Below are 17,940 nucleotides of genomic sequence, written 5' to 3'. Positions count from 1 at the left end.
TAGCGGCTAAAATTCTTCATCCAGAGATGAGAATCCACTGCCGCTTTGGTCATTTGCTGCTTTCCAATGAGTCAGGGTTGTAATTTGAATAATCTTTTGGGGTTTTTTTGATCGCCAACTCTGCATTCGCGCTTTTTCTTGTCAGCTTCTGAGTCCTGTTTTATTCCCTTTCTTTGTCTTTGATTCCAATTAAAGATAGCTGTCAGCATGATTCAATGATTTCAATGTGATTTTTAAACGTCCCTAACAGCTGCCGAGCATATGTTTTTGTGTATTTTTAATCATTATTTTTTTATTATGATTATTATTATTATTATTATAGGGACACAATGGGTGAATCCCGTTGTTCATTCTGGATGAATGTCTCCTTTATATATAATTTGTTTAAAATTGGTTTCGTTTAATTGGAATGAGAGCCGTCAAGAAAAATGTCTGTGATGTAAAATGTGCAACAAGAAAAGAATTGATACAAGATATAGCTTCTATATATAGCTTCTATATATATAAATATATATATATTAAAAGACAAAGTATAAACTATAAAGAGTACCACTTCGATCTTTTCTAAGAATGTATTTTGATTATGTAAATGAGCACTATGATTCTGCTTGATTTAAAAAGAACAAAAAAACAAAAAACAAACAAGGCCTATTCTATATGGTGTCACTCACATCCTTTAGGTATGAGGAAAAAACAGCGGCATTAAATAAATGCATGGTGATCTTCTGTCTCCTGTTCACATTTAAGAAGCTCTGTCTATTTACCAGCACTGTGTCGGTCAGTGAGACTGTATCGTGAGGTTGTCCGGCCTTTCTCACTGGCCTTTGGATTGGCAACAACATTCTCGAGGGGGGTTTCTCTTTCTGTGTTTGCATATCGCTGCTGCTATGAACAACTCTGATCCAATCAGCCTCTGCTATAATGACCTTTGTTGTGTACTTGATTGAGGATATTCCATTTTAATGCATCAACTGCAAGGACTTTGCATTTACTTACAAATAAAGAGAAACATTTACAGAATATGTCAACACATTCGCTTGGTTTGTTGTTTGTTTCTTGTTTATGTGAGACAGAAACCGGACTGGAAAGGTTTATTCAGGCGGTAGCAGTTGTTTAAGGTCGAAGCATTTTAGCTTGAAGGTCAGATTTGGAGTCTATGAAGAATTTCTACCTAAAAAAACTGAGTTGCAGCAAACAAGCACTTTGCCTCCCCTCCTCCTCCTCCTCCTCCTCCTCCTCTTCCTCTTCCTCCTCCTCCTGTTTCTGTAAGTGCTGGTCGTCATGGCTCTAAGAGTTTGCACTCAGAGAACTGAGATGTCACTCCATGGCAACCTGTCAACAAAACAAGCCATCCAAACTTTGCACAGTGACTCTGACCGGTGACAGACTGTCAGGTTGTGAAGCCTTTCTAATTAACTCTGCAGACTTAGGCCCTCCCTTTAGAGCAGGATAGGTTGCACGAGCACATACCACAAATCCAGTGCAGTGATTTCACTTACAGCACAAATATTTTACCAGCACGTTGGATCTAAAAACAAACAAGCAAAAAAAAAGCTAAATTAGAAAGTGATTTGCTGCATGCAGGCAGCGAAAAATATATCTTTCTCAGTATCAATATCACAGTTACTCAGCATCGAAGTCATGGTTCATGGGAAGAAGTTGGCCAAGGAGGTGCTGCTGCCTTCTGTGCTGGAAGACGATGACGCAGAAAGCGAGGAGCTGCAGCTGGGGGAGGTAGGAAGCCGACCGTCCAGCCAAGTCTGCAAACTCTCGAGCAAGGGAAGTGTGAACAACCAGGTAGGCAAAAAGAGAGAGAGAGAGGCCCATTTTTCTGAAGCCTGAGATTAAATAAGGCACAGTCGAGGCACTTTGGGTGAGCATTCAAAGCAAGTTAAAGAGCTGCAGGAGTATAATAGGTTTGAGAAAGCTGCATCTGAAGGCACAGCTCTGCACTTTCCTTGCCCAGGGCAAGGATATACAAGCCCAAAAATACAGGCTAAAGAGCCACTATTTCCTTTTTATGGATTGCTCTTTTGACCTGTGTACTCGCATGAATTTATTTAACAGGGAGAAGCTGGAGCTCAACCTTAAAGTCTGTTTTAATTACATTTTTATGTCGAGGGCTGTGCACTCTGTGGTGAGCAGTGAACGCATTACAGTTTCAAGTGCACAACTTCCGCACAAAAAGTGGCCATGGATCATGTGCAGGGCCGCTCACATGTTCGTATAATGCTATTTTTAAGCATCCTATTTAATCCTGAAAACAACAATGTATGGATGGTATGGTCGACCGAGGCTTATGCCATGAGCACAGCGATGAAGAGAGTGAAAGACAGCTAAAACAGCCTCTGGTTCAAAAGGTTAACAGGAGGTGGGAAGAAAGGAGTGGGAGGATGGGGAAGTATACTTACAAAGACTAGAAATACACAAGGATGCAAGCTTAAAGTCACAAGTTAAAACGGTCCATCCACATTGGTGGTGTCCAAAGTGTAGGTATCAGTTTTGTTCTGCTGGCAGCAAATCCATCAAATCTCCTCAGTCTGGCTGCCAACAACAGGCAGGTTTGACGAGTCACGATGTCATATTTTGTCATCCTCCATGCAGCGGAGATCGAGCCAGACAGAGGTTGATGTGCGTGGGCCAAACGACCGACGCTGTAGCCCTGACGGGAACGTGCTAGACGGAGGCAGAGGGGAGGCAGAGGAGGAAGAAGAGGATGAAGAGGAGAAGTGTGTGGTCTCTGATGAGGACTATGACACAGATTTGGAGCTCGGAGGTAGAGATAGGGGAAAAAAAGGAGATAATAGGGTGGGAGAGCGCTTAGATATTACGATAAAGGGTGTGATGTTCCCTCGTGGGGATGTGGTGTGGTGTCATATGATTGAAATTAACCATTTCATCGGCCTCAAGTCATATTCCCTATCAGGCCTCGTTTTTTTTTTAACAGCGAGCCTTGATTTGATCTGGATCCGAACACGCATTGATAAGGCTCCTGTCACCCCCATCTGTTAATCATTTTCCCTTCTGCCTTCCCATTTTCTCAATCTCTAAACGATTTCAGACAAGAAAAACAAAACAGAAACTCCTACATGCGCCCGCCCACACATGTGGAGGCCTGTTCTGCATGTTAATGATTTTCATCTCAGTCTTTGTGTCAGGCTTCCTTTTCAGCACAAGTGAAAACCATCTGGTATGAATGAGCTTCTCCTGACAGGGCGAAATCAGTCACAGGGGAGTTTTCAATATCACACTCGAAAAGGTCCCTCACGGGGTGGGTGGGTGNGGGGGGGAGTGTCACATCTCTGCTTTGTCAAAGAGGTGCTGATAGCCAACAATTGAGCCAGACACGAGCCTCTTTATTTATGTTGCAGGTAAGGAGGAGACATATGATACGACGGGGAGGACGAGCTACATGAGGGCGTGCGAAATGTTGCAGGTGGCGCCTGCCTCCTATTTCCTGCAGCACATGCAAGACAGCGAGCTGAAAATGATGCACCGTGGTCTTGGGCCGCAGGTACTTTAATCAAAAGTCAGGGACCGTTTTGAAATGATCACGCAGGAGAACGGTTTAGATTTTGATTTCTGAAGCAGACTTTTTGGAGGGACTTTTATTTATTCGCTGAGAGAGTTGTTATTTTCAGCCAAAATTTATATCTCATTGCAAGTCTAGTTCATTATTTTCATGACTTGAATCCAGGAGAGAGGGGGCAAAAAAATATTCTGTTGCTCGAGTTTATCAGCAGCCGCTGAGCTGCCATCTGTTCCAAGGTTCTTCTTTCAGTGACAGCTACAACTGTTTATTTAGAAGAAGAACTATTTATTAGAGAACTGAGTGCCAGTGATATTTTATAGTATTTTTATATATTTATTTGTATATTTTATATATTTATTAGCACTATATTATGTTGTTATTTTTGTTTCATAACTCTACCAATTTATAGGTCCACTTCTACCATATTGGTTACCATAGTTACCATGTATTTACCATATTAGAGAATAGGTTGAGGTACATTTTACATTTGTTCATGCTTTGGCTTTGCATTCTTCTAATTCAGTTTCATTTTTCTACAACATCTTTTATCGGATGTATCAACTGACAACATGAAAACTATGTGAAAGAGGCGCCTTAGTGTTTACGGAGAGCTGTTTTCTGCTGCTTTAGCATCCTTTATAGCTGTACTGGGCCTATTTTTCATGAAAAAAACTCTAATAGTATATATATATAATCAATCAATTTGAGTGATTTTTAAGCAAATAAAATCTAATTTCTCTGATTCCAGCATCTTAAATTTGAATATTTTTCTGCACTCTTCTATGACACAAAATTGAATCATCTTGGGCATTGGTCAACTTTTTTTTTTTGTTTTAAGAATTTTCAGACATTTTTTTTAGACCAAACAACTAAATTATTAATTGAGAAATGCATTGTTTATTTTGTGAGAGTAATTGTTAGTTGTTGCCATAGTTGATAGAGACCAAAAAAAACAAAGCGACAAGAGAAATTGAAAATTCTGGATGCTACAGAGAGAACTTTTCATTTACTCCAGGAAAATATCATCAACACTAAATGATACAGTTAGTTAAGAAGGAGGACCCAATGCAGGACAAAGACAAATGTTGAATTTTAACTCCCAAAACTCACTCGAGCATGAACAACAATCAGGCAGGTGCAAAAACATTCAGGAACAAACGCTGATGAAGTCCATAAATAATAAAACAAATCCAAGGAAACAGATTACAGAAACACTGGGACACTGGGAGCTGAACAAACACATTTGGCAAACAGGCAGGTAAACAGATGAACTGGCACCGACACAAGGGACGAGACGGGACTATCCCTGCATTCCAAATCACCTTTTCTTTGTCTTTTCAGTGCAGACTACACCTGTACTTACAAACTGTTGCGTGCAGCGTGCATACAAGCGGGACATACTTGGTCCTCATCATGATGCACCTCGAGCTTCGACTGTCTTGCTCATACATTCTTTGCAGTTTGTGAAATCGTCTGTCTGTGCATTTATTTGTTACACTGTGACGTATGAGACATGCAGCGCAAAGGATTGTGGGTCAGTCCTGGTATTTTTAGAACACTTCATTTGGCATGCCGTGTATTGGGACGTACTTATTCATCTTCTGGCAAACTATATAGTGTGTTGGGAGTGTTGGAACGCACCCATAAGGTTCAGCCGCCCCCAAACCCAAATCATTTTTGAACAGTCCCTCAGACAGTCTCAGCTTTAAAGCCTCTAAGCGGATCTTTCCTATTTTCTTCACCTGTTTCACTCATCGGATCAGTTTCACCTGAGGGAAAGCAACTCGAAACCAAACGTGCTTCCTCTCGAAGGAATCCGCAAATGTTTGAACGCTCTTGTGGAAGTGTGCTCACATACCACATGTGATTTAAAGGTCCATGTGGGTCTGAGCAAACGCTAGACATGTTCAATAAGATTATACTGTAATGCTATTTTAGATCAGACCAGACCTTTACTCAGCGAATGACTCATTAATTCAAAGGCACATCCTCCTGCAGGGCGACTGCACTGATCAGGAGAAAAGACTGGTTAGACAACGCAGCTGAGCTTCAAAGAGCTTCCAGCCTTTTCTAAGGAAATAGAACATGTACATACATACCTGTGCAGCTCAGTATACACAGAAATTGCATAAGTCTTGTCTATTATATTAATCTGATCGGTACATATTCAAGTGGAGAGCCTGTCGTCGCTTTGAAGCTGGTTTTGATGTAGCCTGCACAAATCCAAATGTAAATTTTACTCCTGAGGACAGGCTCTTATTTTTTAATTCTAAATCCTTTTCACCTTTAACCCATTAAAAAGTCACTTTATATATTGTCTTGTTGGGCATTAGCCACAATTTGAATGTAGTGTCTACCTTCTTGAGCTGTCATACAACCCAAAACGTACACAGATCTACTCATAATCAATTGAAAATGCACTATTACCCGTTGTATTTAACTGACAACACAATAGTTTATCTATTTAAACCAGAAAATCTGAAAACATGAACAAAACAAAACAGAAATTGTGACGCTTTCCACCAAACTTCTATAGTCCTGCCAGCCAACGACCATTACATGTGTTTTAGGTGGTTAATCAACGTAAGATAGCCCTGTGGCTGCACATCTCTGTCTGACGGAGTGCATCCTTTTGCAAATGTGCAAATACATTGCCCTAAAGTTCTCAGCAGCACAGTTTGACATTTTTACAGGCCTGCTGGTCCGTAATGCTAAATGAAAGTTGTAAAAATAAACCCGTCCCTTAACAAGCCCCCTTTCCCGAGGTTTCGGCTCCAGTAACATCATTCAGACAGATTAAATTGGATTTGAAATAAGTCTTCACCTGTCAGTCACAGAGAGCAGAGAATTAAAGCTTCCAAAGGTTACCTGTTTAATGTCTTGCAGATTGATAGGCTTCTTTACAAATCTTACAGAAATATACCCTACATGCACCATCCTCTGATGGGGGGCTTCTTCTGCATCAGCTCCACCCCTCCATTGTTTTTTTTTTTAAAGATCAAGTTAACATAAGGCTTCGTGCACTCAACTTTTTCATTAGCCATGCTAGAAACTATAATTTTCATGTACTGCAAGCTTCATTTCTGACCCACGCCTCCACACGGCCCCCTTCTGCCTCATTTGTCTCACACAGGTTTAATATTCCTCTCTCTCTCTCTCTCTCTCTGTTTCTCTGCCCACCTGCATCAGCACATCTACTCTTTTAACACAGATAAGAAAATATACTGCAGCGAACAAACAGAAGAATTTCACTTTGAGGGTGGCGGGCGGCGGGGGGGTTGCTTGTGTATTTGCAGGGCACCAAAGCACTGGCGGTTCCCCTGGTAACCAACACTTCAATACTGCGGCTGAACCTGCGAGATAATTGGATGGAAGGAATGGGCGGAGCTGCTATAGCCGAGATGTTAAAGGAAAATTGTTACATTACAGGTGGTTTTACTGGGCACTCGAGCACGCACGTAGTCTTTTCTTTCTCCTTTCAGTCTGCGACACTTTACTCTGGCAAAAAAACGGCCCCCCCCCCCCCGAACTCCCACTCGTGCGACATTGTCACCCCAATTATATTAACAGCACACGATTTAACATCTGGGGTCCCTGTTTTATATTTGCTAAATGTCAGATTGCGAAAGTCACATGTGCACTTCAGGAACCTAAGGGAGGATCCGTGGAGAATGACTCCAATGACTCAGACCAACCCTTTAGGTTATTTTGCATCATTCTTTGTCATGTTCTGTTACTCAGCGACAACTTTATGTACGTTCAGTGTCGTCGTAAATGCATATTTTGCAGCTTTTCAACACACAACAAACTAGAACTCAGAAAAGTTCAAGGTGTGTTGCCCATGCAGGAAAAGTTTTCAGGAGCTACAAGCCAATATCAGCATGCTAGCATGTGCAGCAATGTTAATGATGTTCACTTTGTTTAGTCATTAGCATGCTTGCGTTTGCAAACTAGACGGACAACTTGGAGAGCACAGTTCTGTGCCAAAGTCAATGCCCATATTGTGCAGTTTTAAAGAAAGTGATTCAGATTTGGACCAAAATGCAGTTACTTCTTCTTTTGGCTACACTCCACCTCCTCGCCAAGTTTCCTGAAATTCGGCCTTGTGGTTTCACTGTAATCCTGCTGACAAACAAGCAATTTATTAGGATGGCAGCTAATTCTGGGAGGTGATGAAAACTCTGGTTTAGGATTCATCATCTGGGAACCATGCAGTTCATCCAACATTTCAGTAAAATCCAAAAATGTCATCCTGCTGATTGTGTTTAGGGAAGTCAGTACAATTCATCCTCAGCGGGCCATGGATGTCTGTGATATATATATATATATCATGGCAATCTCACCAAAGTTGTTGCAACATGGATCAAAGTGACAAACCAACTGATTGTCAGACTGACAACAGAGTGCGTCGAAACAGCAGGTATGATTTTTAAAATTCCAATGATTCACCATTCAGGATTGAAGAGCCTCTTAGAATGTACTCCCCAACTGAGCGGCTCACATTTAAAATGAAATTGTCCCATGCCCTCCCAGAGGGGACGTCCTCAAAAAAAAAGGGGAGATGCTATGTGAGAATTGTGACTAAAAATATTCTGAGATTCTGAGGAAAGGAAAAAAAGAAGAATGAGCAATAATTTTGGACGCTTTCTTAACTGTATTGTGAAACAGTCTTCAGCAGTAGGCGGAAATCCAAACCAAACTGTAATTATGACAATTAGCAAATGTGCAACAACTGGTGTGAATATGAAGCACAAAACAATCCACTTTTTTTTTCATATTTCTGCCTCTCCTCTTTGGAACCTTTGTCTTTTCCTTCCACATGTTGCACTTTTTACTGGCCTTTTCCCATCATGCATGATCTTTGATGTTTCAATTTGTCTGTAAATCCCAGAAGTGGACCTGTCTGACAACAATCTGGGGGATTACGGGGCCAGAGCCATATCTGCTATGCTTAAGGAGAACGGCACCCTGGTGAGCCTCAATCTGTCAGGAAACCACTTCACAGACCAGTCTGCTGAACATCTCGGACCAGCCCTAATCACAAACACCAGGCTGAAGCACCTCGACCTCGGCCACAACTCTCTGGGAGACCGAACAGGTAGCAGAGCGAATGGTTTTGCACAGTAAAGGCCTCGAGGCTGTGTCCTCGCATAGGATAAAGCACTACTCCCAGTTTTATTAGGCTGATATTAAAGATTTGCACCAGAGATAATTTTTTTTCACATATTTTCCATTAGCAGCGGCGCATAATTGAGCTTCAGGACCCATAAATTATATGTTGCATCAATAGATAAATAGCAAAAGACATTAAAGCAGTGTGAGTCCAGCTTCTCAGGCCAGAGCTCATTCTCTCTCCTAATGAGTTTTAACAATGAGGTTTTCAATTTTCTGTTTAATTTCAGCCATGTAGGGGGGACAAAAAAAAAAAAAAAAAGGTAAAAAAAAAAAAAAAAAAAGGTACTACGTGTTAGCATTTGGATACATTCATATGATTCCAAAACAGTTGGAATTGGAATCAAGATGCTGATAAAACAGCCTCCGCTCTTCTGGTTACATGATTTCCACCAGATTTTGGAACAGCTGCACAGATTTGCAGCCATTCAGTCACAAGGCTATTAGTCCAACGCTGACTAATGATAAGGTGTGGCTCACAGTTGGCAGTTTGGTTAGCAGGACGAGATGGAGGGGTTGACTGTTGTGACAAATTTGGAGGCACACTGACTAGAATATCACTGTGTGCTGCTTTGAGAGGCCCAAACTATGGGTCACAGTTGTTTTAACACTTGAAGAGCATTACATTTCAGAATGGCATCATCTTTAAATTGCTGTTACTATTGTTATGGCTTAAAATCAAAGCTATTTTACTTTCCTTCGTTGGCACACATATGATTGACAATTTTTAATCTCCAAGTATTTGTTGAAAGTTTCTGTATGCAGTCGGTAAATCCATCCATCCATCCATCAGTTTTCTTCACTCGTCTGGGGTCGGGTTGTGGAGGCAGCAGGTGACGCAGGTCATTCCAGATGTCCTTCTCCCCAACAATGCTTTCTAGTTCCTCCAGAGGGATCCTGATATGATGCATTAAGCCTTTATTTATCCCACAGTTGGGAAATTTGAAAAAAAAAAGCAAGAGCTGCTGCAACAGGACTGGATGTCCCAGGGCATTCCCAGGCCAGATGAGATATGAAATCCCTTCAGCAAGGTCTGGGTTTACCCTGGAGTCTTCTCCCGGTTGGATGTTTCCAGAAAACCTCTAGAGAAAGTCACCCAAGAGGCGTCCCAATCAGATGCCCGAGCCACCTCAACTGGCTCCTTTTGATGTCAAGGAGCAGCATATCTACTCCGATCTCCCTCCAGATGTCCGTCCTCCCCACACTCATCTCTAAGGCTGAGTCCAGCCACCCTGCTGAGGAAACTCACTGTATCCATGACCTTATTCATTTGGCCACAGCTTGGTGTTGAGAGTTGGAACATAGACCAACTTGATAACTGAGAGCTTTGCCTTCCGGTTCAGCTCCATCTTCACCATTATGGTCCAGCACAACAGCTGCATTACTGCTGATATTGCAAGTCCTGTTTTCTGCCATTTTAAAGGCACATTATTGTAAAAAATCTATTTTTTAAACATGTATGCTGATCATGAGCGAAATAAGCNTCCAGAAAACCTCTAGAGAAAGTCACCCAAGAGGCGTCCCAATCAGATGCCCGAGCCACCTCAACTGGCTCCTTTTGATGTCAAGGAGCAGCATATCTACTCCGATCTCCCTCCAGATGTCCGTCCTCCCCACACTCATCTCTAAGGCTGAGTCCAGCCACCCTGCTGAGGAAACTCACTGTATCCATGACCTTATTCATTTGGCCACAGCTTGGTGTTGAGAGTTGGAACATAGACCAACTTGATAACTGAGAGCTTTGCCTTCCGGTTCAGCTCCATCTTCACCATTATGGTCCAGCACAACAGCTGCATTACTGCTGATATTGCAAGTCCTGTTTTCTGCCATTTTAAAGGCACACTATTGTAAAAAAAAATCTATTTTTTAAACATGTATGCTGATCATGAGCGAAATAAGCCGTCAGCATCGTGGCTTCAAAACTGCGGAATACGAATAAAGGTCTTGCAAACATTGAAACCAGCTGGTTTCATACTTGACAAGCTATCACCATCCAGGGTGAGGCTTTCTGTATCGATTCTCAGTATTACAGCTTGCTGAGCAGAATAGTTTTACTGCGTTTGAGCAGAGTTGTAGGTGAGCTGGAGTGCTCGAGCTGAAGCAAGTTGGAATGGAAGGGAGGGAAAGGCTGGAACTTCATAGCAGAGTTGAATCTGTGCTATTGTAAAGCATAAAGAGAAAAGCATAAAGGGGGGGAAAAAAACTCTAAATATGTAACTTTGATACGTGAAGGTGAGTTTTTAGGGTTTTAAATCAACAATAAGGGGCTTTAAATGATAACTGAATATGCAAAAAAAACTGACCAATTACTCTGTAGAGTCCAGATCCATTTATGCAAGAAGTGGCATCTACTTTTATTAGATTTGTTGAAAACTATTCTCACAAAAGAGTTTACCATAAAGGTGGAGCCGTATCTCCGAGCAGCCATTGGACAGCCTGCAGCAGCAGACTGTGGCATTCAAAGGTCAAGAACATTTCGCCTTCATTAAAACCTCCTTCGATTATCATGCGGATTAGCTTTGTGGCAGAAGAATGGCACACCAGAACACTAAACATCTGATACAGGCAATTGAAAATAAATCTGTCTGTGGGGGGGAAACAAAAAAGGGGAACACCACCCAAGCCTTATGCCACGTGTGCAGCCACGATTCATCCCCGCAACTCTGCATTCCCCGCTGCTGAAATATCAAAGGACATCCTGGTGCGCCTTGAGAGCGCTCTTCCATGCAGTGGGAGAAAGCAAACCAATCACACACTCTGACATTCATGCTATATTGCTTTTTGAAGCGAGCACATTGTCTTGCGTGATTTTTCCTGTGAACCGCTGAGTGTCATGCTCTTTCTTATACTCTTGGAAGAAGTCAGTGAGATGATATTTGGTATACTTTGCCTCTACGGTCATCACTCAGGAGCGCTTATGAATCACAACATCTCAGAGAAATGCACCAGAAGATGAGATAAGCTGTGTCCCGAGAACATGGAAGTTAGTGATTCTACAATATCTTTGTTATCAATCCGTTTGGGGAAAAAAAATCTGATGAAATGACAATTAGTTTTCAACAATCTCCATTTTCAAAGTACATAATTGAAGTCTTTACTTTGTGATTCTTAATCGTTTTCCTTGGTTTGTTTCATATCCTAAGGGCAAAACCTGGGAGACTCTCTGTCTGAGAACATGGGCTTAAGATCATTAAGTCTGGCCTGGAACTGCATCCGAGGGAGAGGAGCAGTGATGCTGGCCAGCGGCCTCGGGGTAATACACCTGAAATTAATGTTTGAACACTATATATATGTATTAGCATTTTTTTGAACAAGAACATCTCAAGGATTAGACTTGGACACTTTTATTAGCTCCTGATATCATATGAAGCCATCAAATAAGGAGCCATTCAAATCAAATTAGATGATATTGCTCATGTCGGATAGAAGCACCTAAAAATATCTTTTTAAAACTGATGTTGTGCATAAATCATGTATTAGTCAGACAACACAAGCTCCAAATCATTTAGATCCCAAACAGTTGCATTAGAGGTCTGGAGGGCTCACTTCTTTCTGTCTCTTTTATTTTTTATTAAGTGCTTGAAGTGACAAGTGAGTTTTTTGAGATTTCGCAAACTTCCCCCTGAAGCTACATAATGTTTTATTCACCTTCCTTCACATATGCAGTGCTGCTCCCCGACACCTGTAAACAAACTTTGATGTAAGTTGGCCTTTGAGATTACCTTTAATTGGAAATAAGAGCCATGAAAAACCACCCACGAGGAAAAATAGTTGGACTGGAGTGTCCACACACTTTTGGCAACATGCTTTACATAACAGAAGATACTCGCTGATTGAAACGGTGGAATTTGGAGGTAAAGTGAGATTGTGATATTTTCTCGTAATGCTGTTCTTGAATGTGGAACCTGCAGGTTAAGGTTAATACCATGGTGGTCACTAATTGAATAAGACATTTCAGAATTTGGCTAACTCACTTATCCTGCTTTGTGAAACAGCCTCCGGTCAGATATTCATCAAGCATCTCACAGCAAGAGACAGTATTTCTCTGTCTTAATGATCAAGATGGTCAAGTGGACCCTGAGAGGCTTCAGAATCCATACAGATCTCTCACTTTAAATTACGCTGTGTCTTTGTTAATCTTGTTAGAAAACTTCAAGTTTTCTTGTTGTTGCTTTTAAGATCTTTTCTGTGTTTTAGGGAAACATTTTCCTGAGAACAGTGGATCTGTCATTTAATGGCTTCGGGAAAGAAGGAGCCATCGCTTTAGGACAGGCCCTCAAAGAGAACAATGTTTTGGAGGAGCTTAATGTGAGGTATGAGCATCTGGTTTCTTCGTATCTGACGATCAGATGGGTGAGCTAAAAGGGGCAAAAGGCGAACCTTTGATTTAGATCATTCTTTCATAAATCTAAGATCTGAGAGACTTTTTCACTTGTTCGTGGAGTTAAATAGTTTATGAGCCTCCTGGTGATTTGCAGCTTTACTAATAGAGCTGAAATAGTGCTCACCCCTGAGCCTTGTGCCATAAACAAAAAAGTTAAAGTAATCCAATTACTTCTGCCTCTTGTTTAACCCTTTTAGTCGAGCAAGGCTCTCTTCACAAATTTCCATTCTTTTGTGATGAATTGTGACACACAAAAAAGTAGCACATTATGATTGCTTCCCTCACACTCCAACACACTTTTTTTGTTTGTTTTCTGCTTTTGTTTCTCGCCACAGTAACAACCGAATCCCTCCTGAAGGAGCCATCCACCTCGCCATGGGCCTCAAAGTAAACAAGACAATCAAATCCCTGAATGTAAGCTGTTGAAAAGAGATTGGATCCAGCTTCACAAGCAGTGGGGGGCAACAGCGGATAAAATGGGATAAATAAATGGATCCTTGTAATTTGTTTTAATGTCCTGGCTGGTCTTAACTGATTAAAAAAGTTATGGAGAGGACGCGAAATTGAGTTAAAGTGTGAGCACTTGAAGCTGATTGATGAAAAGGTTTTGCTGTGTGTGCAAGTTTGAAAACTTAGTATGAGCAGGAAAATGTGTGCAGATCCAGATCTAGACATATAATCAGGTAGTTGCATCCACTGAGTCTCACTGACTGGACTGTGGGATGAGTAAACTCTGCTGCTGTATTTTGAATGACATAGGGTGTATTTTTGAACAAAATTACATAATGTTTGAAAGCGCTGAGCCTGGCAAGGCAAACAGTCCAAACCATTTTAAGATACCAACACCACAGCAACAGCAGCAGCAGCAGCAGCAGTAGTTCCTTGCCATGCAATAAGAAAACATATTCAGCAAAACAGTGGTTTTTCCACTTTTCTGCTGTTTTTAGAGGCACGTAGTTGTTGGATCGCTATGTGCTGCACACTGTTTTCAACCACAAGAGTCCAGTGAACAGAAGACTTCCATAATTTTAGTCTTTAGTAAAAAAAAAAAACTCAGGCAGAATGCTGCGTGAATGTAAGATAAGTCAGATAAGTCAAAATAAGATAAGTTCCAACTTTATCAATCCCAATGGAAACTCATTTGCCAGATATCGCTCAGAAAAACAAAATTAAATAACATGAGAATAAATGCAGTGCCTTGTAGGAAAATTATAAGATGTAAGTATGGTACACTTATGAAAATAAAAGTAAAATAATAAAAGCAACAAGTATCACTGTCTGATACTGATAATGATACTTAGCTAGTAAAGTATCACACATGACAAAAGAATTACTGCACATCAGATGGAAATATTACACTAAACAAATGAAATATTTCACGTTACATTGACATGTACAAAAAAATGACATGAATACAAGGCCGACCAATTTGGTGCCCGAGGCAAGACTGTAGGTGGCGCCCCCGAGCATCACAGTGAATTTCACTCTTAATTTTCATACAGTAACACAGAAACTGTATGCACGTATTCAAGCTTTAATTTAAGTATAAACAACACATTACAAAAAACTGAAGAAACAAGTGACATAAATAAAAAATACAATTTAAATAAGGCATTATACAAATATAAAAAATGTTCTATAGCTTGTTTATTTTCTACTATTTACAGAACAAGGTGCTGTAGACCACTTAGGAATCTGATGTAGAGCTGCTCTGATTTTATTTTATTTTTTAAATAATTTTTGATAAAAAGAAACATGTTTAATTTTATGTGCAAAAGTATCCCAGACAGAAAGGAATAACTGACTTTCTGGGAAATTTGCTTCCGAGCAAAGAGTTAGATGAAGACACTGAGGCCACTGTCATGTCTGTAAAATAAATACGAAGTTGTCACTGGTACCTGATTAGCTTAGCTTAGCTTAGCATAAAGAACTCTAGAAACCAGTACCTTGGCTCTGTCCAGTGGTTTCACAGTCTACCTACTAAAACTCACAGACTGTATAAAAGATGGACGTAGCTACTGTGACGTCACCCGGTGGTTTCTGCACTGAGAACATGAAGCCAGGGTTTTGCTACTTCCTGGTTGACATCTTGGATTTTTGGAGCCAGTGACGCAAAAATCGTCGGAGGGGGGCGGAGCCATAGGAGCAGCGATTGGTCAGACGGATTGAGAGGCGGGCCCTCTCTGCCCCGCCCACATTTACCGCCTTCTGCTCGCTTCATCTGTATGGTCGCTGCTGACTGTCAATCAAGCCAGCCACGCCCCTTGCCCCGCAAAATGTTGATGATTTTTTAAAAATTCCGTATTGATTTATTTTCAGATTGGCCACCTGATCTCTGGACTTGACCATGAAAACTAATAAGAAAAACATTCTGAGCTGGAGGAATGCAGTATTTGGTGATCTGTGATCACTTCTTTTCCAATTCAAGTCTATGGGAGCCAGGGCTTATTGGAGCCAGCAGTTAGCGGACGTAGTGATATTGCAGGTTTTTGACACTTCCAGGTTGGCTTCATTTTTCAGGGCCGGTTGCTACGTCCATCTTTTATACAGTCGATGCTAAAACTTGAAAAAGTCCCTCATTGTCAGGGTATACTTTGTCAAATCTGTGGGGGGGGGAAAAAAAGTGTAAGAAAAAGAGTTTGTCATTCGGGCTTGTATAATTACAGCCAAAGTCAAGTTAGATTTAAGCTTTATAGGAGATGACAGATGTGACAGTCATTTCAGTTTTGTCATTTAACTCCCTGCCCAAAAATGAAAGTCTGCTTCCCAAAATGTGTTTTTTTTTTTTTAACGTGGGAATCAGTTTTTAAAAGCCATTCATCATTTCATCACCAGCATAACCTGAATTCAATAACCATGTTGAAACATTATGATATTTGTGTGTCTGTGGACAGATTGGGAGGAATCCCATCCAGAATGCTGGCTGCTACGGGATCCTTCAGTCTGTGCAGGAAAACCCAGATTCAGCCATGGAGGCTTTCGACTTTTCAGTAAGTCGCATGTGTCACCTCTCTAAGAATTTCTGCAAGTCTTTTCCTTTCTGCAGGAGGCAAACTTATCCACTCTCTCCTCTGTGCATCACCCTCTCCAGGACATCACAGTGAACCAGGATTTTGAAGACTTGTATACAGCAGTGAAAGAAATATTGCCTGAGCTCAGAGTAAATCATGGGGGCCGAATTGGCACATTCAGAAAAGTGAAAGCTTGAAAAGTGTTACTGTAATTGCTGGTACTTTCATGCCAGCAAAGATGGAAGAAGTCTTCTCAAAGCCCTATGGATGTTTTCAGCAACAGATGAACCAAAGCATAGAGGCCTGCAGAAACGTAATTTTAAAAAAATAAAAAAATAAAAATTTAAAGAGCGGTGAGTGCATATCCTTCTGAATAAAATGTACTTTGAATAAAAAATAAAATTGTTAAATAGCCAATCAGTTGAAAATAAAGGCAATTCAGAGGTAGACTGCTCATTTTCCAAAAGATACAGCATGTGTAAAATGCTTGAAATATGATGTTGATAGAGTCACTCAAAATGGGCATCCAGTACAGGTATTGAGTATGATTCTTTTTAGGTATGATCTGATTTGATGTTATATAATGTCAGTGGGTAGAATGATGGTGAGGATCAGAGAGCGCTGCATTGTGTATGAAAAGAAGTGAAAGTGGGTTGCACAAAAAGGATTTAAGTACTGCATGACTAGTCTAATAGAAAAAGCAGCTTTGAAAGAACTGTCTGCTATTAGATAAGAGACCTGTTTACAGCTGTAGGACAACTCAAACTGTGGTAGATACAGCAAGCTGTCATTTGGATGCATGCAGGTATCACTCCCACACACGCCTCAAAATGATCTCCAACCTGGTCAGCTTATTCCAAATGACTTCGGGAAAAAAAACAACAACTCTAGTGCTAAATGTTAGTCAAACAACACATCTAAATCTTACATATTAGGACATAGTTCAGCCTTTAAGTAATCTTTAAAAGCACCTTAACATTTGCTTTAGTACTGTTTTAAGTAGGTCAAGGTTACTTTATTATTACCCCTGGGTAGATTTGTTTTGCAGAAAATACAAATGATAGCATTTGGCAGTCTTTAACAAAAATACACAATACACATTGACAAAAAGACAAAAAAGAAAAAAGTGCTCAGTATTCTGCCATTTTCAATATAACAGCCAGGAAATAAAAAGATAAGATAAAATAAATAAGATCAAGATAAGTAAAAGTAAAACACAATAAAAAAAAAAACCTGAGGGAAATAAAAGCAATCTCTCGAATCAAAACCAAGATAAGAACATAAAATTTAATTTCAGAGTCACTATGATAAATAGAGCTAAGAAATAAAATAAGCAGAATAAAATAGTTTAGTTCGTTGTTTATTTTGTTGCGTTTCTTTTTTTTGTACTGGAGGGGCGGGGTAGTCTAATTTAACTTCCCATTCCAGTGCATGGAATTGTTTTGTTTTGTTTTGTTTTTTTTTTTTTTTTTTTGTTTTGTGCTGCGCGATGAGTTGTTTTTTTGTTTTTGCTCTGTGCTATTCAAATTGAATTGAATTGAATCCAGAAAAATGCCTTTGCAGTAAATAAAATAATGGTTCTAAACTGGTTCTAGTCTCATTGCCATTAAAAGATAAAGAAAAGATTAAACGTGTAAAGAAAACAAGAGATGTAGTCTGATTAATGAAAAAAAAAAGACTTTTACAGAGAAATTTGTAGCTTTGTGTTGCGCTTCTCACCTTTTCTTCCTCCTCATTCCCTTTCTTTCTTCTCAAAAACATGCTGAAATTATTAATTATCTTACCCTAAATGCAGTTGTAGATGAGAAGTGTTAAGGAAAAATGAGAAAACTAAATAAAAC

General features: G+C 40.3%; 1 protein-coding gene across 1 annotated transcript; it reads left to right on the top strand.

The window, feature by feature from the left end:
• The first annotated feature begins 1,641 nt into the window (after positions 1 to 1,641).
• Positions 1,642 to 16,354, top strand: lrrc74b (leucine rich repeat containing 74B). The gene is made up of 10 exons (XM_008292365.1): positions 1,642 to 1,734; positions 2,605 to 2,776; positions 3,372 to 3,514; positions 6,829 to 6,961; positions 8,424 to 8,630; positions 11,848 to 11,957; positions 12,902 to 13,017; positions 13,424 to 13,502; positions 15,983 to 16,078; positions 16,180 to 16,354. The coding sequence occupies exons 1-10, from the start codon at positions 1,642 to 1,644 to the stop codon at positions 16,294 to 16,296; spliced, it is 1,266 nt and encodes a 421-aa protein (XP_008290587.1). The 3' UTR covers positions 16,297 to 16,354.
• Positions 16,355 to 17,940: the final 1,586 nt, after the last annotated feature.

The sequence above is a fragment of the Stegastes partitus genome, unplaced genomic scaffold (genome assembly GCF_000690725.1).
Source record: "Stegastes partitus isolate 25-593 unplaced genomic scaffold, Stegastes_partitus-1.0.2 Scaffold804, whole genome shotgun sequence".
NCBI classification, from domain to species: Eukaryota; Metazoa; Chordata; class Actinopteri; family Pomacentridae; genus Stegastes; species Stegastes partitus.
Note: the sequence above shows the minus strand (reverse complement) of the source record. Positions and strands in the feature narration are given on the sequence as shown.